Genomic DNA, 25,340 nt, shown 5'->3' on the forward strand with positions numbered 1-25,340 from the left:
TGCGACTACCCCTGGCGCGCCTGACCCTGCGCTGCGCCTGTGTGTCCAGGGCCGGTGGTACCATGAGGCCGGCGGGACGCGCGGCGCTGCTGGCGGCGCTGTTGCTCCTGGCACAGCTGCGCCCGGGGAGCAGCCAGTGGAGCCCGGAGGCGGCGGCGGCCGGGGTCCAGGACCCAAGTCTGCGCTGGAGCCCCGGGACACGGAACCACGGTGGAGGGGCCCGCGCGTTCCTCTTGCTGCTGGCGGAGCGCTTCCCGCGCCGCGCGGGACAGGGCCGATGGGGATCCGCGATCACAGGCGAGCGGCCGCGACGGGACGACCCTCCGCTGTCCATTGACCTCACCTTCCACCTGCTACGGACCCTGCTGGAGCTGGCGCGGACGCAGAGCCAGAGGGAGCGCGCCGAGCAGAACCGCATCATATTCGACTCGGTGGGCAAGTGATCGGCGGGGTCTGGGGCCCCGAAAATCTCGACCCCCACCCCCACCCCCGGGCTGAGACGTGCACGACAGGAACTGACCCAGTCCCGCGGGGCTAGAGCGGCCTAGGGATACCCTGAGCACTCTCCGCGTTACTAGTTTTTAATAAAAGTGCCGAAGAGCCGTTGGCCTCTGCTGCGGGGCGCGGGGAACCACAGCAGGGTGTAAACCCGTGGGAAAGTGGGGCTCCCAGGTCGGCGAGAGGGGACCAGATGCTGCGGGAGGGCTCCGCGAGAACGGCTTTCAGCCAGGGTCCTGCGGTCCCCATCGTCCCCAAGTCTCCCAGGAACTCAAGCCCCGGTGCCGCCGCACCACCACCGACCCTCTTGGCACTGGGCTTGCGAATCCGTGCCTGATGTGGAGGAGGTGCCCAACAGGGGTTCATTCCACTTCCGCCCCCGAAATGGTCCCAGATTAGGAGAAGGTTGGGATGGATGGTGATGCGATCGTCGCCGAAGCCGAGGCTGAGAGAGTGAGCAGCGAAAGGAGCCGCGAGTCGGGACGCATTAGCCCTTTATTGAGCCCCTCCCCCGCGGCGGCGCTCCGAGCTGGGTGGCGGGTGGTCCCTGCTCAGGTCCTTCACCACCCGAGCGCCAGGCCGCCGGTGCGCAGCCTCCCCAACAGGGGCGAGTCAGTGCAGGCCTGTCCCCGGGAAAGAAAGCTCGGTGGGCGGGCGCTCCAAAGAGACAAGGCAACTCCGAAGCCCAGCTCACTCCCTTTCCCCAGCCAGGAGGGTTTCTCCTCCACTTCCCCACCCAACTCGGACTCCCAAACCCCCAGAGGAATGGATGGTGGGAAAGAAAGTTGTACTTCAGCACGCGCGCTAGGGGGCGCACCCCTCCTGGTTGAGGTTGGGAGTAGGGGCCCCAAGCGATCCTTTATGCAGCAGAGAGGGAGATCGCCGGGGGAGGGGCGGTACCAGGCAGACCCCGCCAATGCCCACACTCACCTTCCGGCCCCTCCAGCCGCTCTTCCTCTGGCCCTGCGCTGCCCTCTTCCCCGTCCAACGCTACCTCCTCATCCTCTTCCTCCCCAGAAGCGCCTGCGCGGAAGGAAGGCTGGGTGAGCTGGAGTCCCCGATTCTCTGGCCGTCTTGCACCTATCCCCCGACCCCCAACCTGGAGGGTCTGGACGCTTAGTCCTAGCGGCCCGCCGCCCCCTCCCATCCTCGCTCCCTCACCTGGCTGGAAGTCGATGGTCCTCAGCATTTCGGCCACATGCTCCACGCTCACGGTGAATTGCTCCATGCTTTCATAGCCCGGCTCCGGCCGTCCACCCAGCTCCACCTTTGACATTGTCCCGACCCTGCGGCAACCGCAGCGGCAGCGGCTCATTTGGAAGCACCCAGCACCCTCACCCCCTCCCGGTGGCAGCGGAGCCCCCGCGGCCCCTTCCTCTACCTTCCCACTCCACCTACTCACTTATTGATCAGCTCCTTGGCCTGCTGCAGGGAAGAAAAGAGGGTGAGAGTAAGCATTGTGCCAATCTCTGGCAAAGTCCCATTTCTGATGCCCAACACAGTCCTGCGGGGTCGGTGGGGATGCGCGTCCCAATTCGTTAAGGAAATAATGGACTCAGAGGGGGTGATTTGCCCAAGGCCGTGGGGCAAGTAGGTGCCAGAGATAGGACTTGAACACCGTCTCCCTGTGCCAAGGCCCCCACTGCAGCCACTAGGCAGCCTGACACCATCCCCCAAAGCCCACCTGCAGATAGAGCGCCATCTGCGGTTCCTCCATGGACTGGATGGCGGACTCCACCAGCTTAGAGGAGGTCTCCAGGTGGTCTCCGTACTGGCGGATGAGGCCCCTGACGCGCTGCAGCTTCTCCTCCTGCTTCAGGGCCAGCGCCTGCAGCAGCTCACCCTTACGCTCCTCCAGAACTGCGCACAGGGCCTCAAACCTCTGGTTTAGCAACTGCTTCTGCCTCCGGCTGTTGTCCTGAAAGACCGGAAGCAAGGATGAGACCTCGTAACTGGGAGAGCACGGGGCTACTTGTCCCACTCCCGACTTAACTGAAGTCACAGACAGCCAAGAAGAAAAGTGACCTGTCGATTACACCACAAATTAGTGGCAGAGACAGAACTCCAGCCAAGGGCTGCTGATTCCCAGATCTTTTCAGTAATAATAATGATATATATTTTGTTAAGGTTTACTTGACATATAACATTATATTAGCTTCAGGTATACAACATGATGATTCAATATTTGTATATATTTTGAAATGATCACCACAATATGTGTAGTTAACATCCAGCACCATACATAGATTACAATTTTTTTTTCCTGTGATGAGGACTTTTAAGATCTACTCTCTCAGCAGATAACACTATATTTTAAAGAAGCTTCATGAGTGCTGTCTATATTACTTGTATTATCTCATTTAATTCTCAAAAAGATCCAATGAGGTAGCTAACATATCATTCTCTCATCACTGTTTTATATAGTTAAAAACAAGAAAAACTGAACACAGAGAAGTTAAGTTACTGGACCAAAGTCACAGAGCTAGTCAGGGACAGAGCTGGGATTCAAACCAACAGCCTGGTAAGCACATCCCACTACTTGTGATCCACCTCCAGGAGTCCAGAAACTTTCCCTCCCTCCCATCCCAGTCTCACCTCAATGGTCTGGCACACCTCCTCCATCTGTGTGATCACTGCTTGCACACGGTCGTTGCCTGCCACCAGCATCGAGATGCCATCACTGAGCTCACTCTGCCACACACACACAGGCCAGCACTTAGGGCTGGAGGACCTAGTCAAGAGCTGTGCCCCTCCCACCCTGGCCAGGCTGCCCAGGAAAGGACTGCCCCCTCCACTCCACCATTAGGGCATCTTCAGGGCAGCTCTGACAGATCTAGAGAGTTTGGAGCCACTCAAGAAGTGTGGAAGCACACTCTATGGATTCTGGAAGGAGGTGGAGAGAGGAAGTCCTCCACCACCAGATGAGAAAGGAAGAGACATTCACCAAATATCCACCAAATGCCAGGCACTGGCCTAGATGCCTTATCTGTAGATTCATGTCTCCCATCAATTTTGAAAAATTCTTCATGATTAGCCATTAGGATAATATTGCCTCTTTTCCATTCTCTTTATTCTCTCGTTCTGTGACTCTGATTAGATATATGTTAGACCTTCTCATTCTCAACCTCCTCATCTCCCAGTGCTGTATTCTAAGTTGTTTTTTCAGTCCCCTCTTACCCATCTTTTTTTTTTTAATTAAAAAAAATTTTTTTTGCCATGCCCCGTGGCTTGTGGGATCTTAGTTCCCTGACCAGGGATTGAACGCGGGCCCTCAACAGTGAAATTGTGGAGTCCTAACCACTGGACCGCCAGGGAATTCCCCAGTCCTCTCTTCCTGAGAGAAATCTGTCATTTAATTCATCCTTTGAATGTTTTATGTCAACAATTATATTTTCGTTTCTAAAAGCTCTATTTGGTTCTTTGTCAAATCTGCATTTTTGATAGTTTATTATTGCTTTTTAAAAATATTTATTTATTTATTTTTGGCTGCATTGGGCCTTACTTGTGGCATGCAGGGTCTTTGTTGCAGCACACGGGCTCTTCTTTGTGGTGTGCAGGCTTAGTTGCCCCACAGCATGTAGGATCCTATTTCCCTGACCAGGGATCAAACCCTGGTCCCTGCATTGGAAGGCAGATTCTTAACCACTGGGCCAGCAGGGAAGTCCCTATTGCTTATTTTTAAATTCCATTTTAAAGTATTTTATGCAAAGTGACTTTTCATTCTTCAGTAATTCCAGTATCTGAATTTCTTTGTGTATCTTCAATCATGAGATAATCTTTTGTTGTTCTTAATCTAAGAAAAACCCAAGGCCTAAATTGAGGGTTTTTCCTCCAGGCAGAATTTGCATTTGCTTTTGTCAAAAGCCAGGTGGCACAACTGACCACTTTAGGGATTCCTGGGATTCCAGTTTAAGCTGGGATCCTTGGGGGTCCTCACTGCAGGCCCCCCACCTTTTAGGAGTTTGGAGGCATAATCTCATCTCTCTAGTTCAGTAATAATTTGCCCTGTGGGAAATCCTGCCTTTTCCGTCCTTATCACTCAGGGTTCTGTTCTCATCCCACTTCCCCTCCTCCTCTCCCCACCTCACCGGCACTTGGAGCTTTCCTTTACTTCCTACGTGTCTACCAATTTAACTTTTAAATTATGTTTTATGTAGAATCTAGATGTGTGACAGTGAGATGGCCTTGAGAGTCCACCATACTGCATCCATTTCTCATTTTATCCTTACAGATCTCAGGGGTAAGCATTTTCATCCCCATTTTACAAGTGAGGAACGTGAGGGCCAGAGAGGACAAGTGACTTACCCAAGGTCACACACTGAGTCACGCATAGATTGGGACCTCGGCCCTGATCTGCCTGCCTTTGAAACCAAGTGGACTAAGAGGCTATAGTTTGAGACCCTGTCCCATGTCCCCACCCCCACACGCCTGCTCCCTCTGCTGCTTGATACCTTCTGGCGTTTGTAAATGGTGGGCAGTGGGGCCACCTCACAGTCCTTGTGGGCGCCGAAGACCTTGCAGAGAGAGCAGGTGGGCACTTCACAGCTCAGGCAGTAGATATTGATCTTCTCATCTTCATGCTCCTCGCACATGAGGTGCTGCTCAGCCTTGGAATGCAGCGGCCTGGAGGGTAGCGGGCAGGGTGGCAGGAGGGTCAGGGGCCAGGCTGGGTGGGGGGCAAGAGTGTGAGGCTCCATGAACACCTTCTCTTCAGCCTCCACCACCCAGCGCCACCTTCTCTGCCCCTGCAGCTGGTGCTGTGGCTGGGCAGGCGAGTGACTTCCACGGGGCTCTTCCTTTGAGGAATAGAGCTATGGCACAGTGGAGACCTAGATCCAAGAGTAGTTTCTATTCCAGGGCAGGGAAGTCCCGTGGGGCGGGACGTCATGGAGGGTTGGCAAGGACCTTGCTGGTGGATGGCCAGCCCCTTCCCAGGTGAAGAGGGGGAAGCACTAACCAGGAATCAGAGGCTGCCTGAGCTGGGTGACCTGATGAGCTGGGGGCAAGTCCCTCCTCTTCTCAGGTCCAGTCCTCTCATCACTAAACTGAAGAGGCAGGTTGATCGTTTCAGCTCCTCTCTTCTGGCCCTGATGGGTTCCCTGCCTGTGTCCCAGGCCCTGCACTTTAGAGAAACAAGAGACCCTAACAGCTCACCGGGAGGACTCCTGCTTGTAAATGTCGATAATGTTCTCCACTAGCAGGTTCCGCTGCAGGCCGTAGACACCATGTCGGTCCAGGACAACCTCATGCCTGCAAGACGGGCAGCGGAAACGGCCTCCTGAAGACACAGTGGTGGAACCCCGGGATTGCCACAGAGGGTTTGAGGCCTGTGGGGACGGGGAGCGTGAGAGAAAGGCACAGTGAGTCATGGGGGAACTGGGAGGAGGCAGGGGGGATATCACGGGGACTGGGGAGTAGGAGAGTGGTGAAGAGGAAGCATCAGCTCTTTTCTATGGCTGCGCGCTCCTCTGAGAGCAGCTCCTGGTGGGTGGCCATGGAGACTTTCCCACCTTTGCCTTGTTACTCAGCCCACCTCCTTGACTGTCCCTACATCCAGAGCCTAGCTTGATCAAACCTAGGTAGGGCAAGCTCTCCTCAAAGCGGCCCAGCTTGGAGCTGTGGGGAGACATTGACCTCAGCAGGAAGACCAAAGTAGGAAATGGACTCTGAGTGTTGCAGTCCTCCAGCCTGGGGTTCTCATAGGCCACATCTGGGGGACGTTCTCTGCAGCCACGGTCAGGGGCACGGAGACAAGTGCTGAACAATGGGGCAGACATATTGAGCTGGGTAATTCGGGAAAATCACTCCAGGGACTGGGAATCAGTAGTCCTGGGTTCTTGTGCTGCCCCGACACTGCCCTACTATGCATATTCGGGCAAGCATTCAACCTCTGTACAATTAAGGACGAGATTGGATTATTCATTCTACCGTAAACATTGAGTGTGTCAGGTAATTGCTAGGCTCTGGGGATGAAACATGAACAGGTACATCGCATGACCATCAGGGAGAGCAAACTGACAACCACATCCAATGGGCTGCGTGTTATGACAGGAGGAAGCTCAGAAGAAGGGTTTACCAGAGCTGCTCACCACTTCCTCCCGCTTACACCTCTTAGGGAACTTGCTCCATCCCATCCTAAAAGGGAGAGCCCTGCCATGGCCCAGGCCACCGATGCTTGGCTCAGAATTGAGGAGGTGATCACCTGACCCAACAGGACCAATCAAATTTTCTCTCTAGGAGCTTGGAATCGAGTCACAGAGGCTGAGGTGACTAGACCATGTGCAGCTTTTGAACTGAAAAAAGACTTGTGAAGTTGGGCTAAAAGCTGACATTGTGGCCACCCCAAAATCTGTGCAAGTGGACAGTGTGAGGGGTCAGACACTGTGAACAGAGAAGGCTGGTCTGCAAGGAAGAGAAAGTCAATCTGGGGAGAGCAGCAGAGATGAAAGACTTGTAAATACTGCTTATTGTTGCTTGATATTCACCCCTTCTTCTTCAATAATAGAGGCTCTGAGTTTTTAGCAAGACACATGGAAAAAAGACCATGTGACCAAGCCTCCCTTCCAGTTGGGTGTGACCAGGTGACTGCGTTCTGGCCAATGGTATATAAATAGAAATGTTTTGTGCAATTTCTAGGAAGTATCTTTAATGGGAAGGGCATGCCCTACTCCTCCTCTTCTCTCCTTCCTGCTGGCTGGATTGAAGGTGGACTGGCAGGACTTCCCTGGTGGCGCAGGGGTTAAGAATCCGCCTGCCAATGCAGGGGACACGGGTTCGATCCCTGGCCTGGAAGATCCCACATGCCGTGGAGCAGCTAAGCCCGTGTGCCACAATGACTGAGCCTGCACTCTAGAGCCTGCGAGCCACAGCTACTGAAGCCCATGTGTCACAACAACTGAAACCTGTGTGCCTAGAGCCTGTGCTCCACAAGAGAAGCCACCGCAATGAGAAGCCCGTGCACCGCAACGAAGAGTAGCCCCCGCTCACCGCAACTAGAGAAAGCCTGCACACAACAACGAAGACCCAACGCAGCTAAAATAAATAAATAAAGTAAATAAAATTTAAAAAAATACATGGACTGGCGTAGGTTGAAGCAGCCATCTTGAGCCATGAAGTAGCCACATGTCGAGAATGGCAACAAGATAAAAGGAGTGAGTCTCTTATGAGACAGTCCTGGACTACCTACCCATACTTTCACTGGAGAGAAAAAACAAAGTTTTACCTACTTGAAGCCATTGTTATTTTTGGTTTTCTGTCTTTCACAGCCGAACCTAACCCTAATTGGCTGGAACACCATGAACTCCTAGAGAGTAGTGGAGAGAGCAGTCACCCGTGACTTTGTATGTTCAGATGTATTTCCTGCAACTGGGTTCCATAAAATTCTCCAAATCCTTCTGCTCTACATCAACCAGGACCCTAATGCGTGTGCAGCAGCACCTACAGCACATAGAGGGCATCCAAGTCCAGAGTCTTATTTGATCCTTTGGTAGCAAGAGATGTAGGCAAGGCAGGAAATGTGGCCCCACTGTGAATTGGGTGACTTATCTTGGGGAGAGTGACAGGCACATCATAAACATTACATTTGGGGCTTCCCTGGTGGCGCAGTGGTTGAGAGTCCACCTGCCGATGCAGGGAACATGGGTTCATGCTCCGGTCCGGGAAGATCCCACATGCCGCGGAGCGGCTGGGCCAGTGAGCCATGACCACTGAGCCTGCGCGTCCAGAGCCTGTGCTCCGCAACGGGAGAGGCCACAACAGTGAGAGGCCCACATACCAAAATAAATAAATAAATAAATATTACGTTTGGGGGGAATTTTTTTTAAATTTTTATTTATTTATTTTGGGCTGCCTTGGGTCTTCATTGCTGTGCACAGGCTTTCTCTAGTTGCGGCAAGCAGGGGCTACTCTCCGTTGCGGTGCGCGGGCTTTTCATTGGGGTGGCTTCTCGTTGCAGAGCACGGGCTCTAGGCACGCGGGCTTCAGTAGCTGTGGCATGTGGGCTCAGTAGTTGTGGCTCGCAGGCTCTAGAGTGCAGGATCAGTAGTTGTGGCACACGGGCTTAGCTGCTCCACAGCATGTCGGATCTTCCCAGACCAGGGCTCAAACCTGTGTCCCCTGCATTGGCAGGTGGATTCTTAGCCACTGCGCCACCAGGGAAGTCAGAGAATTTCTTTCGAATTATAAGAAGTTAACACTTTAGCCCATCATAAAGCTAGAACGGATTAGCTTGAGATTATTCAAGGCTGTGTTTGTGCATCTGTCCTTCTCAGTAACTGGAATTGTATGAATATTGTTGAGTTTAGTTTAAAGACTGGGTTAAAGTGTGAGATCACTGGGCTTTTGTTTGCTTAATACAATAATCTTTCAATATTTAGAATCCAAGTGAGCAAGATGGTGTTAGGAGAGCTCTAAGCCTGCAGACTTACTCCTGGAAGGATCTTCTCTTTGATTTGCTGGTGGCAAGCATATAAAGGTGCTCAGTAAATGTCTGAATGGGAGGAAAGGGGGCGTGTTCTAAAGTCTTGACCCAGAGCGAAAACAAACTGCTAAGTAGCCTCTCCTAACCTCCCTCTCTCACTGCACTCTTCCTTTATACTCATTATTTAACAGTCAACACATGTTTTGAGGGCCTATTATGTGTCAAGCACTGTGCTGTGGGCTTTCCAGACATTACTGAATTAACCCTCAAGAATTTCTTGCAGGGCTTCCCTGGTGGCGCAGTGGTTGAGAGTCCGCTTACCGATGCAGGGGACACGGGTTCGTGACCCGGTCCGGGGAGATCCCACATGCCGCGGAGCGGCTGGGCCCGTGAGCCATGGCCGCTGAGCCTGCACATCTGGAGCCTGTGCTCCGCAACGGGAGAGGCCACAACAGTAATGAGCCCCGTGTACCGCAAAAAAAAAAAAACACGTGATTTTTCATGGATTTTTGTCATTTAGAATGATAAATATTTCAGCTTTAAAAGGGAGTTGTGGGACTTCCCTGGTGGCGCAGTGGTTAAGAATCCGCCTGCCAATGCAGGGGACACAGGTTCGAGCCCTGGTCTGGGAAGATCCCACGTGCCGTGGAGCAACGAAGCCAGTGCGCCACAACTACTGAGCCTGAGCTCTAGAGCCCGCGTGCCACAACTACTGACCCCATGAGCCACAACTACTGAGCACGTGTGCCAAAACTACTGAAGGCCGCGTGCCTACAGCCTGTGCTCCGCAGCAAGAGAAGCCACCGCAAAGAGAAGCCCGCGCACTGCAAGGAAATGTAGCCCCCGCTCGCCGCAACTAGAGAAAGCCCGTGTGAAGCAACGAAGACCCAACGCAGCCAAAAATAAATAAATTTATTTAAAAAAAGAGTTCTTTTCCACAACATTGTTAATCAACTATACTCCAATATATTGTAAAATAAAAAGTTTAAAAAATGTGAGTTCTTTTAAATAGAAATACTCAAGCATAGCATAGGTGGTACACAGCTTTGGCAAACATCAGGAAGGTGAAATGAGAATGAAGTTTGGGATGTTTGCTCTATCCCTTTTCTGACTCCCCTTATCAAAATTTGTGTGTCTTGTGTCCCAAACCTTTTGCAAATGCTAGGTGGCTACCTTGAGAAAGTCACCTGTACTGGATATGTAGATAAAATTGTTACCCATTCTTGGCAACATCTCTATATTTTAACAGAGGGCATTTAATGCAGGATGATGTAGGGAAAGTAACTGATCTGAAGATCTGGTTTGGGATTTGCCATTTATGACCTTGGGAAAATAATTTCTCTTAGGGCTCAAATTTCCTCAGATCTAAAAAGAGGATTTGTACTTAGCACTAGCTCCTTTCAAAGGCTGATGTTTTCTGAGCAATGAGCCTTAATGGATATATTTATGGTAAGAATACTGACCAGTGTGGGGGAAGGGAGTTGTTGGTTTTCATAACAACCTTCTCCTCTCACACCTTGCAGGCCACCATATCCCACTCTGTTTAACCTTTTGGCTCCTGTGATCCGGTATCTCACTTGTTTTTGCCAGTCCCTAGCTGTCCCTGGATCGCCCTCTTCCTGCCTGATGCCAGCACTTCCTGAAATCCCATCTCCTCTGAAACAGCCCTAATGTATTTAGATGGATTTATACATTCTACAATTTGTATTATCTGTGAGGTTTAAATTTTATGTAATACACCTGTATTATTTTTGTAACCAGAATGAACAGTAAAATTGCTTTTTCAGATAGTTAACATGCTGGTTATTTAATAGTAAATATTAAATGAGTTATAGAGGAATTATTATGCAACTATCTTTAACAGTTCTTAACATGGGGAGAGACCCATGAAAAAAGCAGGATATAAGTCTATATAGACAGTAGGATCCCAATTTTGAAATGGGTGATGGGATTTACAGGATTTTAAAATTTCTTCTTTGTAGTCATCTACATTTACCAAATATCTTTGTATAGACCATGAAATTACTTTATAAAATACATAAAATAAAAATTAAACATTTTGGCCATCATTTCCATTGAGTGATAGAATTGTGGGTGATTCCTTTTTTTTTTAATATAATTTCCAAATTTTGTACAAGGACTTTGGGTTTGGAGGAAGAAAAAAAACCTTTACTTTAATAAAGTGCAATGCTCAATCCTGCCGTGAATGAAAAGGGGGCGCTAGAGTGCCAGACGAGTTAACAAGTGAAAATGCTATTTAGGAGACCGTAAGGAACTATGTTAGTGCGAGGGAGGAGGTGTTTAAGAAGATACCATTTGAAGACAGGGTAGACAGGAAGCAGGAGACGGTCGTTAGGAAAGAGTTTCAGGAGACCAGAGATACTATAGGAGTTTAGGTTACAGACAGAGGAGTCCTGAGACGGGCGTGGGTTGCGGGGTGGGGGAGGAGCTAGAAAGGTAGGTTTTACCAAGAAGGGCTTTTTTTTTTTTTCTTTTGGCTGCGTTGGGTCTTCGTTGCTGCACGCGGGCTTTCTCTAGTTATGGCGAGCAGGGGCTACTCTCTGTTGCGGTGTCTTCTCTTGTTGCGGAGCACAGGCTGTAGGCACGTGAGCTTCAGCAGTTGTGGCACGTGGGCTCAGCAGTTGTGGCACGTGGGCTCAGTAGTTGTGGCTCGTGGGCTCTAGAGCGCAGGCTCAGTAGTTGTGGCGCACGGGCTTAGTTGCTCCGCGGCATGTGGGATCTTCCTGGACCAGGGCTCTCACCCGTGTCCCCTGCATTGGCAGGTGGATTCTTAACCACTGTGCCACCAGGGAAGCCCTCAAGAAGGGCTTTTTAAAAATAATTGTGGTAAAAACACGGAGGGCTTTGAATCCAAGGGTAAAGATCTGAACTTAACTTTATAGGCAAGGTTTCTAAACTGCAAGAGAAAATTAGAGAGAATATTAATCTAACAGAGGTGATTTGGATACATGGGAGAGGAGACTATGGCTTTTGCTTCTGATCTAAAGGCACAGATCAGAAGCAAGAGCCATAGTCAGTGCAGGTCACAGGCTTGCCCTCAGATAGTGGCAGTAATCCTGCAAAGACTAGGGATGCCAGAGGTGGAATCTGGCCAGTCACTTGGCTGTGGGTGGGCTGTGGGGAAAGGAGGGAGTAAGACAATTCAGGCATTTCAAGCCTGGATGCTTGGGAAGACACCGGAAGCTGTATGCTGTATACATTTTGTGTGACAAAATGTATAATTTTGTCAATTATACCTCAACAGAGCTGGGGAATAAATGCTGGAGAGCTTAACCTGGGGGCCACAGCCCCCAAAAGATCCATGACTACAACTTAAGGAGTCTGTGAGTCTCGATGGGAAAACAATTACATCTTCATTTTCACTAACGTGCCGAGCAGAACTTGAGGGCTTTCTTCAATTACGAAGGCAGGCAACAAACCACGTAGGTTTAGCAGTACCTGTGACTTTGTCACCAACGGGTATTTTCATATCACATTATTGATCACAGTTGTTGATCAAATCTCCAAAAACAATTTATGCTTATCACTACTTCTAAACTATAGTAGTTATTAGGCCCACTGTTCCTTCTCTCTCTCTCTCTTTTTTTTTTTTTTTTGGCTGCACCGCGAGGCATGTGGGATCTTAGTTCCCTGACCAGGGATCGAACCCGTGCCCCGTGCAGTGGAAGCGCAGAGTCCTAACCACTGGCCTGCCAGGGAAGTCCCCCATCTCATTATTTAATGGTTTATCGAGAAGCACATATATTACTCTATCAAAAAACGTGTTCTAATTATTTTGGTAATTATATTCCAGCGTTTCTCAAGCTTTTTTTCACTCCTGCCTCTTCTAAGAGCATTTTAAGACATTTCCCTCCCAATTGCTATCCCCCGCAATTAAATTTTAACACCACAAATCTTAAAAATGTCAAACTCATAGAAGCAGAGATTAGAAAGTCAGTTGCCAGAGGCTCGTGGTGGGGAAATGGGTAGCTGTTGGTCAAAGGGCACAAACTTGCACTTATAAAATGAAGTTCCCGGGAGGTGATGTACAGCATGGTGACTGTAGCTAATGACACTATATTGTGTACTTGGCATCTGCTGAGAGAGTCTAGACCCCTCACACACAAAAATGGAAACTGTGATGAATGTGTTAACTACCTTGATTGTGGTAGTCATTTTACAATGTATAGATATATCATATTATCATGTTGTATACCTTAAATATATATAATTTTGTCAATTATACCTCAACAGAGCTGGGGAATAAAGTTTTACATAAGAGCAGAAAATAAATAAAATGTAAAATTGCAATAAATTTTTTTAATACCACAGATATAGTTGGAGCATATCACCCCTACTGAGACTGCATGCTGTGTTCTAATGCAATTGGTTTTCTTTATAATCATATATGTTATAATTTATGCACTTAAAAACCCTGTTCTTAAAAAAACACACACATACATTGTCCTTAGGATCCATAGGCTTCACAAACTAAAAAGGGATCTATAGCACAAAAAGAGATTACTTCCTGCCCTGATCGTGAGTCCCCAGAGGGTCTCATCACAAATAGGAACTTTACACTCTGAGGTGCGCATGGCAACTTCCTTAATACGTCTCCATAGCTGACAGTCTCCACCTTGGGCTAAAGATCTCTCAGCTGACCAATATCCAGTTAGCATAAGCTATCTTCTGCTTCTGTTTATCTTTCTCTTTCAAGACTAAGAAATAACTTTGCTTAAATCTTACATTTACACAAGGGAGCCAGCCCCATAAAGTAAAATTTCACAGGCCAGTAATGTGATGTGTAGAGAAAATTCCATCACTCTAGGAAACAGAACACCTAGATTTACGTCCCTACTCTGTCCCTTTGTTTGTGTGACTGTAACCTGTTTCCTGTGTTCTCCCCTGTAAAATGGAAATAACATTGATTCTAACTCAAATGGAATCACACATGTGAAGGTACTCTATAAATTATAAAGCACTGTACAAATGGTTATTAAAAATCCTAATCTAGACCTTAAAAATATATGACCACAGAGAACCACAGGACATGAAATAACTGTTCTTTCTTCACTGTGAAGGATAAAATGGAATGGAATAAATACATGGAATTCTAGGCCATGATCAGGGGTTTTGTGTGGCATAAGAGCTATATGGTGGCTTCTATTTCTTTTGTAATGGTCCACGGCATCCAATAGAAATGTTCCATCTAGAAAGATGCTCTGTGAACGCAGTTTCTCTATCAAATCTATTCTTATCTCAGAATGTTTTCCCACTTTCCTGCTATCCAGAGTGATGCTGATTGGGGATACTGGCCCAGGATGGAAGGGGGGTTGTTGGAGGCTACCTCCCCTAAACTATTGGCCTGGCCAATGATGAATAGTGGACCATGCAAATCCTCTGGGCCAGACCCTCAGAATACACTGGAGAAACCGGGAAAATGGTGGCAGAAGACCAGACATTTGGTCTGGTGACCTTGGCCCTCTTCCTCTGAGCTTTAGAAGAATACAGGCGTTGGCGACAAAAGCTGAGCTGTGGGTGGAGAAGGGGTTTTGGGTGGTGAGCTAGCTCTGCCCGACAGAAGCTAGCAATGAGTGTGGCACAGGGGTTTGTGAATGGAGGCTGGCTGAAAGGAGGGCTGGTAAGCAGAAGAGTGAGACAAGGTAGGATGCTAGTAACAGAATGCAAAGTCCTGAAAAAATGGAAATCCATAATGACATTTCTTGAATTTGTGAAATCAGATTGTTAGAATTACAAGGATGTTAAAGATCAGTTTTAAAACCTCCGTTTCGGGGACTTCCCTGGCGGTCCAGTGGTTAAGCCTTTGCCTTCCAATGCAAGGGGCGTGGGTTCGATTCCTGGTCAGGGAGCTAAGATCCCATATGCCTCGAGGCCAAAAACCCAAAAAAAATAAAATAAAACCTCCGTTTCGTCCATACATGTGTAAACAGGCTTGAAGAGGTGAAATAACCTGCTTTACATCACATGACAAATTAAGGAAGAAGCTGGTGGGACTTGAGCCCAGGAATGCTGAGTCTCTATGATTTTGTTTCCCACTCAACCCAGTTTCTTCCCTAAAGGAAGATCCTAAGCCTGCTACAAGGTTAACACAATTCACAAAATTTCAGTGAACCAACTTCTCAAAAAGGAGACCTGCCCAAGGCTGGGCTGGGGAGGGGATGTCTTGGTGCCCTCAGTAGCAGGTGGAAGTGGCCGAGGAGACAGGCTGTGTAGGGTTTTCACCAGCTGGCCTATACTTGATGACAGCAGGTCCTAACAATTAGCCGGTAAAGAAGTGGAATTCGGGGATGAAGTAAAAGAGGTCATCTCCTTCCCAGACTGCCTTGATGAGAGAAGGAGGCCCCTTTCTTGCTATTCCCATCTCTGTAAATCTCTCCCTACATGGACACCGTCCAGAAAAGCTGTTTCTGATCAACCTTCTTACAAGCCCTTCTGGTTGCCTGTTAAATTACAGCAGGTTGCAGCTCATAAACAAGTGCCCACAGTGAAGTGGGGGCAGGTATAAAAATAAACCGAAGGCTGTTTTAAAGTAGTTTAGGAGTGAATAGAGTTTACAAATTCAGAAACATGGGAAGATGTTTGTGTCAAATTCCCACACCGACAGCTTTCCTCTAGTCAAAATGCTTGGTAGCTGAGTGGGTGCAAGTGCAGGGAAAGAGAGAGAGAGAAATTAGAGGGGGTTAATGTGGTGTTTTGGTGTTTTATTCTGTTTAAATTCAGAGAGAGAGAGAGAGAGAGAGAGAGCTGTATCACAGCTCTGAAGAAAACTAGTTAAATTGTGATGGCAACCAAGTAAAAATATGTATGAGACAAGCACTTGAAAGTCATATGCAAACATGAAAATAATTGTGTTGGAGGAGGTGGGAATTATGGATGATTTCCTCCCAAACCCTTAATACGGTTCAACATTTTCAATGAAAAAAAAATCTTTTTTTCTTTTTTGGCCGTGTTGGGTGGCATGTGGGATCTTAGCTCCCCGACCAGGGATTGAACCTGGGCCCTCAGCAGTGAGAGCTCGGAGTCCTAACCACTGGACTGCCAGGGAATTACCTCAATGAAATATTTTAACTTTTAAAATTTTGCTTCCTGGCTCTTTTGTTAACCTGATGTTATAAGATCATAATCCCTCCAAATTCTTGTTTGTTGCCCATCACAGCAGTTTTTAGAACAGCAGAACACTGAGCATCATCTAAATGTTTCAGAGTGCAGATTACACAGACTGTGGCCCAGCTACAACAATGGACCACTATATAGCCATGAAAAAGGAAGGTGCATCAACTTTTTTTTTTTGGCTGCGCCGCAAGGCCTGCAGGATCTTAGCTCCCTGACCAGGGGGTCGAACCTGTGCCCCCTGCAGTGGAAGTGCAGAGCCTTAACCACTGGACCGCCGGGGAAGTCCCCAAAACGAAGGTGCATATCAGAATGTGTGGATATGAAATGGCCAAGAGAGTGAACAAAGGCAGGTATAGGATGAATTTAGTTTAAACGTGTGTGTATACACACACACACAGAAACGTGTACCGGACCATGGAAGGATACCCAAGAAAGTTGGTAATGGAGAAGGGAATTACACAGGGCCTGAGGTGAAGATTCACTTTTCATGATATAAATTCCTATAGCGTTTGAAAAAAAAAAAAAGTGTGTGTGTGGGGGTGTATAATATACTGGTATCACTTTTCTAAGTCCTATTAACTTTCTAGGCAATGTTCTAAGGGTGTTCTTCCTAAGTAGTTTTAAGAGAGAGAAACCACAAGTCCTATTCTTGTCCCCATACTTAGAAAACAGACAATCTGATTATGCCTAGAGTTGTCAAAATGTGGAGGCAATGTGTGAGAAACTAAATATGCTCATCTTGCAGAGGGAGGTCTACTGAGATGTGTATACATAGTGCAGCTGAAGAACTGGGTCAGCCTCCCACCAGGCCACCCCAAATAAAGAAGCAAGGAAATGAGCTGTTCAACTTCTCTCCTTGGAGGGCCCAGGGGTGCCCGGCACTTTAAAGGATACACAGTAGCCCAGATGCACAGAACCATCCCAAAGTTCTGGGAATCATGTTCTCTCCCAAATATTCTGTACCAAACAATTCCCAGGTCTCTCAGGGCCCAGATCAGTATTCCAGAGCTTCAAGGAACCAAAACACTGTGTCTAGATACAGAGGAGGGACCGGAACAGCTTCTAGCCTCCATATGTAGGACCGTCCCTGGGTCCTCTACCCAATGACACTGTGTGCCATGCACTTTAATATTCTGACCAATTTTTTACAGAACACGTTACCTTCACTCTCAAAACTTTGTTTTGCTTTCACATATTTCAGGCTCTAATGAAAAGACGTTTCACTACAAATTCATGAGAAGGGATGGCAAAATCTTTTTGTCATTCCCTCCTAGGCATTTCAGCCTGAAGGATGTTCAGCGTTACTAAGACTGAGGGAAAACCCAAGATAGTGGGCAAGGCATAGCCTCTGGTACATGACTTAGTGCCCGGGATAAGCAGATCCCAGAGAGGGAAAATCACTGGCTCCGAGGTTCTCTGGAGCCAAATAATGGCAGGTTTGGACACGTAGAGGAACAGGAGATGGGAACAAGCCTTGATGGGAAGATGGCAGGAGAGACCATGGAGTTCAGTGAAGATGGCAGATAGCAAAGGGTGGGTCACAGGGCATAGCTGTGGAATGACCTGAATTAGCCAGCCCATTATTTTCCCCAAACATGCTGCCCCTAAACAACTTAAAAGGGAAACATTTTCTTGGTTAAGTTGAAAATCACTGTGTTCAACACATTTCCTCATAATTTCTGATAGAGATGAAGACTAAGTGCTCACGATGTCCCTTATCGCTACCATGCCTACTAAGCCAGCCAGCTCTGGTCTATTCTGAGTTTCTACTTCATTTGCAAGGGTGTGTGTGTGTGTGTGTGTGTGTGTGTGTGTGTGTGTACATGCCTTTATCCCTCACTCTCCCTGATCTTTGTTCATTTTACAGGTTACTAGAACCTACACCAGGGCACAGGGCAAGAAAGAAAACCCATTTATATAAACCATTCTGATATGTGCTTTTATTTTTGAAACCATGAGCTAAAATGATATCTGTGAACTTGATTAACTATGCTTTGCTCCATGACTACACATAAGCCAAGACTGGTTACATTTTGGGGATGTACAATTTATTCTCTGCCTTTTCCCTGCTTAAGTGACCTCAATCCATTTTAACCAGCAGGTCCCTTTACTGACCAGTCTGAGGTGGACACAGGTGTGAACTTCAGCTGGGAGGATTCCCAGTCTCCTGCCCACTGTCTAACTCTGCCCGCCCCCCAGAGATGGATGCGTTCAGCTTTGCTTTAAATACAAATAGCTTCACTGTCACCATGGACCTTTCTCACAGTTTATTTTTTAATGTTTCATTATCTCACTGCTATTTTCTCCAGATTTTCCATATTGTTCTCGAAATCTCAAACTCCAAACTGGAATGCAGAGTCTAGCACAGACTGTCACACAGCCTGGTGGAGGATCACTTCCCTCCCAGTTTCTAAGGGGGTCTCCCTTCCTCTATAGATACCAGCATCCCAGCGGCTGTCCGTGCACAGGCTGTACTCGCCAGCCTGCAGAGCAGCTGCTGACCCATGCTTACTTTGGGATCTGCTAGGACCCCTGGCTCTTCTTCTGCTCTTCAGCCAGGACAGCCACCACCCACCTCATGGAACCCATCCCCCATCACCTCCTGGGATCTCAGCGCTGACCTGATGAGAAGTCTCCCACGAGTCTGCACTGCTTTACCCGGCCCTGCCCCTGCCCCGGCCCACCTGGAAGACGTCATTGGCACACTTGCGGCACAGGTTGTGCTGGCAGGGCAGGATCACCACCGGTTTGGAGAACATCTCCAGGCAGATGGGGCAGATGAGCTGCTTCTCCAGGCTGTCCATGCTGTGTGCATCCCCTAGCAGCGGCTTGAAACCCACTGTGAAGTTCATCCCCTCAGCAGTCGTGCCTGCCCTGGCCTTGACCCTGGTCCTGGCCTTCCCTCACTGCCTCTGGACCCTTCCTCGTTTACTTTAGACAGTCTGCGGATTCTCGTGCTCCCTCGCTCCCGAAATAGCTCTGCTATCTCTTCTGTCCCTTCCTCTAACAATTTGCCTTGTCTTAAATAGCTGTTTTCAGACACTTCTGTGTCTCTCTTGAATCTCTGCTCTGTACCCCAGCCAGGCACACGTAGCTTTTTCTATCCCTCCCTCCTTGAAAGGCTCTGTCCCTGGGAATTTCTCCTTTTGTTTCCCAAACCACTCTTGTCCACTCTATGGGCGGCACTATTTGTCTCTCACTCCCCAGAGAGGAGATTATTTTTTAACGTGGGGGTGGGGAACAAGGGGCATCTGTGTGTGACATTCCAGCTCCCAATTTAGCTCATGTAAGGCGAGCCACAGCTGTCACCGAGTGACCCTGACTCACTCAGGAACGGTGACTCCCTTGAGCAAGAGGCGGGGTGAGCTTCACCGCTTATGGTGGAAGGTAGGACAGCAAAGGGGCTCTTAGGGGGCTCCTGTAATCCCCTGACCCCCATGCTCTGGCCTGGGCCCCTCTTCCAGGGCAGTGACACAGAATCTGAATCGGCCTGTATGAGAGGTACCATCCATGGCTCAGGGTGGGAGGAAAGATCCTGCCAGACCTACAGTCAGTGAAAGTTTCTGCCTCTGAGGCTTAGCCAGTGACCTTGGCCCTCTTCCTCTGAACCCTGTGATTCAGAACAAGGGCACCAGAGAGGAGAGAGAGGCTCTGGTTCAACACTTCTGGACCCATTTTTGGTTTTGCCCAGACCTTTCTTATATCCGCCTAGGAAAAGAAGCCCAGGAGGCTGGAGCTGGCAGGTGTGCCAGGGCCTGGAACTACCTCATGAGCAAGCCCCTGAGAAAGTGTGGGATTCTGGTCCATGAACACATCACTGGAGCCACTCAAAGGACTTTAAATTTGTTAGGAAATTGAGAGTAGCTGAGCAGGGCAGAAAGGACCTGAATGCCAGGGACCTATTTCGGGCACCAGGGGAATCAGTCTCCAGGGAAATTTTAGAGCACTGACAAAGTCATCATCACAAGGCTCTGGGAAGCCTCTGCCCCAGCTCCACAGCTGTCCTGGACTCCTGCTCTCCAAGGCAGGCTGGTTTCAGATGCGCACACTGGCCCTCTATCTTTTTCTCCTACTTCTTCTCTATCCCAGGCACAATTTGTCTTTTTGGGGCCCAACATATGCACTGGGATTGGACAAAAGCTCTTTTATTCACTGACATCCCTTAGCCCCTCTCCCAGTCAGGAGAGAGAAGTTTGAGGAGTTACTAGACTCTGACCCTGCATAGACGAGAAATGGTGTGATGAGGATACCGAAGAGACAGTGCGATGAGGCACATATGGGGAAAGGGTCTGTAAAAGTGCAATCTTTACCCTATCACACGTTTCATGCCCCAGTTTTAAGAGCAAAACATATAGTGATGAGCTTGCATAAGATGTGGTCAAAAGGACGGAGGCAGGCAGGCACTGAGGTGTGAACTTCAGTCAACCCACAGGCGCCCTGCTAATGGGTGCTATGCTGGTAGCCGCAGTCTAGGGAGAATCCAAAGGTGGGATAACTACCCCTAAGCCTCAAATGCATTGATACTTTTCCTGAGTTGTCTCATGTGGTATGGAATGAGGCTGGCAATGCCAAAGGCATGGGCACCGAAAAAGATGAGACCAGCCCCCAGAATGGTGTACTCGCTTAGGAACGTGGCTGACACTAAGAGCTCTTGGTACACAGAACTGCAACAAAGAAGGGTTAGCTGCTATGGCAGCTCCAGGACAGGATCCATCCAGCTTGGCTATCAGGATCCTGACAGAGATATCGCAAGTGGCTGACCCTACCAGCTGACATTGGCTCAAATCCCAAGAAGAGCACAGGAAAAAGAATGCCCAGGAAAAGACTGTCATCACTGCCTAAGACCTCACAAGGGTAGGGATACGAGGGCTGCTCTCTAACAGACTAAAATTGGGACTGCAGCTAAAAAGAAGAATAGCTGGGTGACCCTGTATGGCCGGGGTCAGTTATACCATCAAGTACAAAGATGGCATCCTCACTGGGATGGATGCCATCGATGCTTCTGAAGATGGGAGTCTTACAAGTAGAGGGGAAAATCAGGGTCAGTGTCAGGACAGGGCTACTTGCTCTTCTCTTCACCGAGTCCAGCGGACTGGGCAGCAGAAGGCACCCTCACTGGGTCAGCACCTAAGGGCAGAAGAAGATGGCATCTTATTAACCAGAAGGAATGATCACCCAGAATTTAAAGCCAACCCCCTATAGGTAAGGATACAAATACCTGTAGTCCATACTATAAAGATATCAACTTTCCACTAATGACTCATCTGAAGTTAGTGTCTAACCTTTTCTTTCTTACCCTTTAATTATTGCTGCATTTCAGTTTTCATACCTCACTCTTCTTCATCTTTTAATAATTATCATCACTAGAATTATCTTCCCCTCTTCTAAAATGTTCTCTGTGTCCTGTGATGGAATTTGAAAAACACGTATTTAGTAACAAGTTTTTAGTCCACTGGTGAAAAAATGGTTACCTTGCAGTTATGCACTCACATCACTAGGTGGCACTGGTGTGAATAAGGGGGATAATCTCAGGCACTTTACCTTTCTCTTGAGTAAATGCAAAGAACTGCATCCTCTAACTTGTCTTCGACTACTGCCTTTTCTAGGCACAGTCCCCCACCCCATTCTTTTCCTTAACTTCCACCCCATTCGTTAAGCTTAACAGTCATAGGAGGACAACATCACATTCAAACTGTCAGTGTGTGGCATAAACAAACTCAGAAACCAAGTGTATCCCCTTCTCTTTCTTCACTTTGCCCCAATACTGACTTGAGACTCCCATAGTTGGGAGTTCACAGTTTCACCCCCAACCATTTCCTGCATCCCTATTCCAGCTCTCATCCCAGTCCCTGCCTGTGGTTCTCACCTGGCCTTGGAGGCTGATTCTGGACATTCGGCTCATATTTTTTCTTAGCTGCTTCCTCGGGTGGTGGCTTAAGTGTTCCACAGCAAAAGCAGCAGCAACAGCAGCAGCAGCAACAGGTAAGCAGAGCACACAGGAGGACAAGCGTCTAAAAGGTGGGAAAGAATGGCTTCAATCCGGCACAAGCGTCTAAAAGGTGGGAAAGAATGGCTTCAATCCGGCAGTTCTTGTGTATTTCCATTCAAGCTCCCCTCCCTCAATCCTTCCAGCACCTGCTATATGAGACAACAGAAGCATGTGTCCTAGGAGAGGGGGATTAGCTGTCCTAAGAGAGGAGGGTTGCCCCTGCTTCCTTATTCTTAAGAGACTAGGAAGAATTGTGTACCTTGAACCAACAGCTATTCAGCGTAAAATAGTATGTGACGCCTTCTTCGCCAAAGTGGTCGTATATATATATTCCCAATGAGCCATGCCGGTCGTAAATTTGCCGCTTCTTAGGGTCACTCAGTACGGAGTGGGCTGTGTTGATCTCCTTGAATATTTCTGCTGCTTGAGGGTCCCCTGGATTCTTGTCTGGATGATACTTCAAGGCCAGTCTCCTACCCAAGCAATACCCAAAGGAGGGTGGGGAGAGGATGGGAATGGCTGGGGAGGGAGGGTTAGGGTGAATGACAGGGATAGGTCTCTAGATGGTGAAAAACGAATGCATGAGATGTGGTACAAAGGATGGAGGCACGCAGCCCAAGTCTACATTCCTTCCCGTGTCACAATGAAGAGGATGATGGCCCCACCTGGCCCCAAAGTGAAGGCTTGGGGATTTAAAAATGGGTCAGAAAGCAAGGTAGAGGGAAAAGGGTTCAAGGGGGAGAATTGCAGGATTCAATAAGGGGCTGATGTCTGAACCTGTAGGCCTTTTTGACGTCTTCAGGTGAAGCACCCTTCTTAAGTTCCAGCACTGCATAGAGGGTTGATCCAGTTTTGGACAACAGGCGGGCTGCTTCGTCCACGTGAGCCATGATCTGGGTCAGAGGAGAAGCAGCATTTGTGAGAACTCCCACAGGTGAGGCCACAGAGAAGCGAACTTCCAGTGACAGGAAGCTCATCGCCTTCAGGGGCGAGGCAGGTAAGTGGCTACAATGGGACAAGTATAAGACAACAGTGACTGACATCTGTGACTAGCAGAAGAGTGCGGGTGACAAGACTTTCAAATCTTAAAGAGGAAACATCTTCTCCTCACATTTCCCAGTGTCCTTCAGATACACAGACCTCCAGACACCCCACATTCTACAGAGGTGAAGCCAAGGGAGGTCTAAACCCTGCATAAAGATCGATTTTGTCCAGAGCTACTGGTACCTTAAGTAAACAGCCCCGAGCCTGTCCAAGCTCATTACTGGGTTTGAAAGACCAGCAGGGCCCCAGCCCCTGAACAGCTTGGGTGGGGAATCATGGAGATCCCCAATTCCCAAGGGAGAAGCAAGTCAGACGAAACCCTGCGCTGCCTAAGAGAAGTCAGGAGTCCAAAAGCCAGGCCGGGAGGCAGTGCTTGCACCTAGGCCAGACGCTTTCTTCCTCCTAACCTCCCCGCTCAAACCCTCCCACCTCTGTCCCTCAGGGAGGACAGAGGGGTGACTCAAGGGATAAAGGAGGAGCTGTGGGGCAGACCAGAGAGGTAGCAGCGAGCAGGACCCCAGAGGGCTGGGGGAGCACTTGGGAGGCTGAGGCTTGGAGAACCAAGGCAACAAGCTCAGAGGGAACGCTCTGGTTCCCCAGGTCCCCTCTGGCTCTGTGTGGACGCCCCCCCCCCCAAACCCAGCCTGGCGTCTACCTCGGAGTCGCTCTCTTCAGCCGGGGAGGCCTCACGCAACCTCCATCAAGGTGTGAAACTTCACACGGCAGCGGGCCGGTGGCCGACTGCGCCTGCGCGCTGCGTCAACACTAGGGGTCCCTTTTTGGCGCTGCAGGTAGGTCTGGGAGGGACTTATTTCTCTCGCGGGGAGCCTGAGCGTAGGGATCTGCCTGGCACCAGCGGCCAAGGGCTGCGGCGTGTCGGTTCCAGCCCCACCCGCGGATGCAGCCTGCAGGGCCGTCCCTTCTCGAGTGGGAGGGGACTCATTCGATCAGGGACGTGGCTCATCGACTCACCTAAGGAAAGATAACGGGGCTTGCAGACCGTGGCTGTATGAGAGGTATGTTTGCTACAAACCTTTCTCAAGAGGTATATTACCTTCTTTTACGGAATTTAAGGGTCTCCACTTGGTCCTTTTTTTCCTTTCTGCCGGGAAACTCCTACACATGCTTTAAGACCTACATCAAATGTCAGTATTCCTAGGAAAATTTCCTTCATTCCCTCAATTGTTCTCACCTTCCTCTGTAAAAGCATTTATCCTATCATATTGTAATTAAGATGGCACGTTCCTTTAAATTGATGTCTTGAACATTTCCAAAAGTCATTACTGTTCTTCAGAAACTTCCTTTAAATACTATTACCTCACGAGGATGTACCATAATGTAATTATATAAACCAGATTGGATAATTGTTTATAATCATTTGATAGTATAATGACCTTATTATGAAAATTCTTATCTTTAAATCTACAAATAAATCTTTTTTTTTTCTTTAGAGTAGATTCCTGGAAGTGGAATTATTGGGTCAAAGCGAATTTTTTTGACGCTTTTGATCCACATTGCTAACTTTCTTTCCAGAAAGTTACCAAAAGTACCAATTTACCTCCCTAATTTACATGCTACTTGCAGGGCATAAGAGCACCTATTTCTACTCAATTCCTGTGATCTCCTACAGGTTTGCATCCCTTAGAATTTACCACTTCATGATGTTGGTTTTCATAACAAAGGAGCACTCAATGGCTCCTATAACATGGAATTGAAAGAACTTTATTGTTTCAGTCCTATCTCTCTGTTACCTGTCTTGTGACTTATTATCTCTTCCTTTTATTACTGTTACCTGTGTACATTTACCTTCCCTTCTAGGTTTTAAGTTGTAAATACTGCACCCCAAAGATGTGAGCCACCTGAGCAAACTAGAGTCCATGTGCAACAGGCACAACGACCACTGAATTAGTTTATTTCTGTAGATCCGTGATCAGTGTAGGGGTGGGGATGAAAATCTTTGGTATCCCTCACTGAGTTCATAGGTTCTGGGTTAGATGAGTTTAGAGGTTAGTCGCCTAAAGTAAAGGAGATAAAGCTAACAATTTTTTGATGGTTTGTACTATGCCAGATTTCTCTAACTAACCTCCAGCCTTTCATCACCATCATGGAAGGACAGAACTTGAACAGCCCGAGTCATTTCTTTACCAGCACTGGGAAGAGAGCAGAAGGCACTGGAAGTGCAGTGCATTTACAGGGAACGTCTCGCCTCAGTCTACAGGCCCAGTGTGGTCCGGCCCCTGCCTCTCACTCCAGCTC

The 25,340-nt window shown here is 48.5% G+C and overlaps 3 protein-coding genes across 4 annotated transcripts in view; 1 reads left to right on the forward strand and 2 right to left on the reverse strand.

Annotated features, from left to right (window-relative positions):
• The window catches only part of UCN (urocortin), a 7,361-nt gene extending 1,564 nt beyond the window's left edge, over positions 1 to 5,797 (forward strand). Inside the window, exon 3 of the mRNA XM_022574217.3 lies at positions 50 to 5,797. Coding sequence (XP_022429925.2) covers positions 63 to 443 — 381 coding nt within the window. The 5' untranslated portion in view covers positions 50 to 62 and the 3' untranslated portion in view covers positions 444 to 5,797. The remainder of the gene's footprint in view (positions 1 to 49) is intronic.
• Positions 1,060 to 19,146, reverse strand: TRIM54 (tripartite motif containing 54). The gene is made up of 7 exons (XM_089923353.1): positions 18,736 to 19,146; positions 5,653 to 5,825; positions 4,950 to 5,121; positions 3,094 to 3,189; positions 2,183 to 2,416; positions 1,901 to 1,923; positions 1,060 to 1,784 (listed from the first exon to the last, which is right to left on the reverse strand). Exons 1-7 carry the CDS (start codon positions 18,901 to 18,903, stop codon positions 1,358 to 1,360), a joined length of 1,293 nt encoding a protein of 430 aa, XP_089779479.1. The 5' UTR covers positions 18,904 to 19,146; the 3' UTR covers positions 1,060 to 1,357.
• Positions 19,147 to 20,964: 1,818 nt separating this feature from the next.
• On the reverse strand, positions 20,965 to 23,500 carry DNAJC5G (DnaJ heat shock protein family (Hsp40) member C5 gamma). 2 transcript variants are annotated; one of them, XM_089923368.1, is made up of 4 exons: positions 22,818 to 23,500; positions 22,300 to 22,513; positions 21,918 to 22,062; positions 20,965 to 21,178 (listed from the first exon to the last, which is right to left on the reverse strand). In XM_089923368.1, exons 1-4 carry the CDS (start codon positions 23,081 to 23,083, stop codon positions 21,111 to 21,113), a joined length of 693 nt encoding a protein of 230 aa, XP_089779494.1. In that variant the 5' UTR covers positions 23,084 to 23,500; the 3' UTR covers positions 20,965 to 21,110. The 2 variants fall into 2 exon arrangements, with proteins under 2 accessions (XP_089779494.1, XP_089779492.1); XM_089923366.1 differs by lacking the exon at positions 20,965 to 21,178 and adding an exon at positions 21,191 to 21,454.
• Positions 23,501 to 25,340: the final 1,840 nt, after the last annotated feature.

Source organism: Delphinapterus leucas, chromosome 13, assembly GCF_059928025.1.
Source record: "Delphinapterus leucas isolate spDelLeu-1000000601 "Yukka" chromosome 13, BTC_Dleu_Yukka2, whole genome shotgun sequence".
NCBI lineage: Eukaryota > Metazoa > Chordata > Mammalia > Artiodactyla > Monodontidae > Delphinapterus > Delphinapterus leucas.

Bases quoted from the DNA above. Each gene is read 5' to 3' on its own strand.
- DNAJC5G (XM_089923368.1), bottom strand. From the start codon at position 23,083: ATGTCAGTCACTGTTGTCTTATACTTGTCCCATTGTAGCCACTTACCT. The intron at 22,063-22,299 runs GTACACAATTCT...CCCACCTTTTAG, and splicing joins TGAATAGCTGTTGGTTCAAG to ACGCTTGTCCTCCTGTGTGC. The intron at 21,179-21,917 runs GTGAGAACCACA...TTCTGCCCTTAG, and splicing joins GAATCAGCCTCCAAGGCCAG to GTGCTGACCCAGTGAGGGTG.
- TRIM54 (XM_089923353.1), bottom strand. From the start codon at position 18,903: ATGAACTTCACAGTGGGTTTCAAGCCGCTGCTAGGGGATGCACACAGC. The intron at 5,122-5,652 runs GTGAGCTGTTAG...GCTACCCTCCAG, and splicing joins TACAAGCAGGAGTCCTCCCG to GCCGCTGCATTCCAAGGCTG. The intron at 1,785-1,900 runs GTGAGTAGGTGG...CGGTTGCCGCAG, and splicing joins GCCAAGGAGCTGATCAATAA to GGTCGGGACAATGTCAAAGG.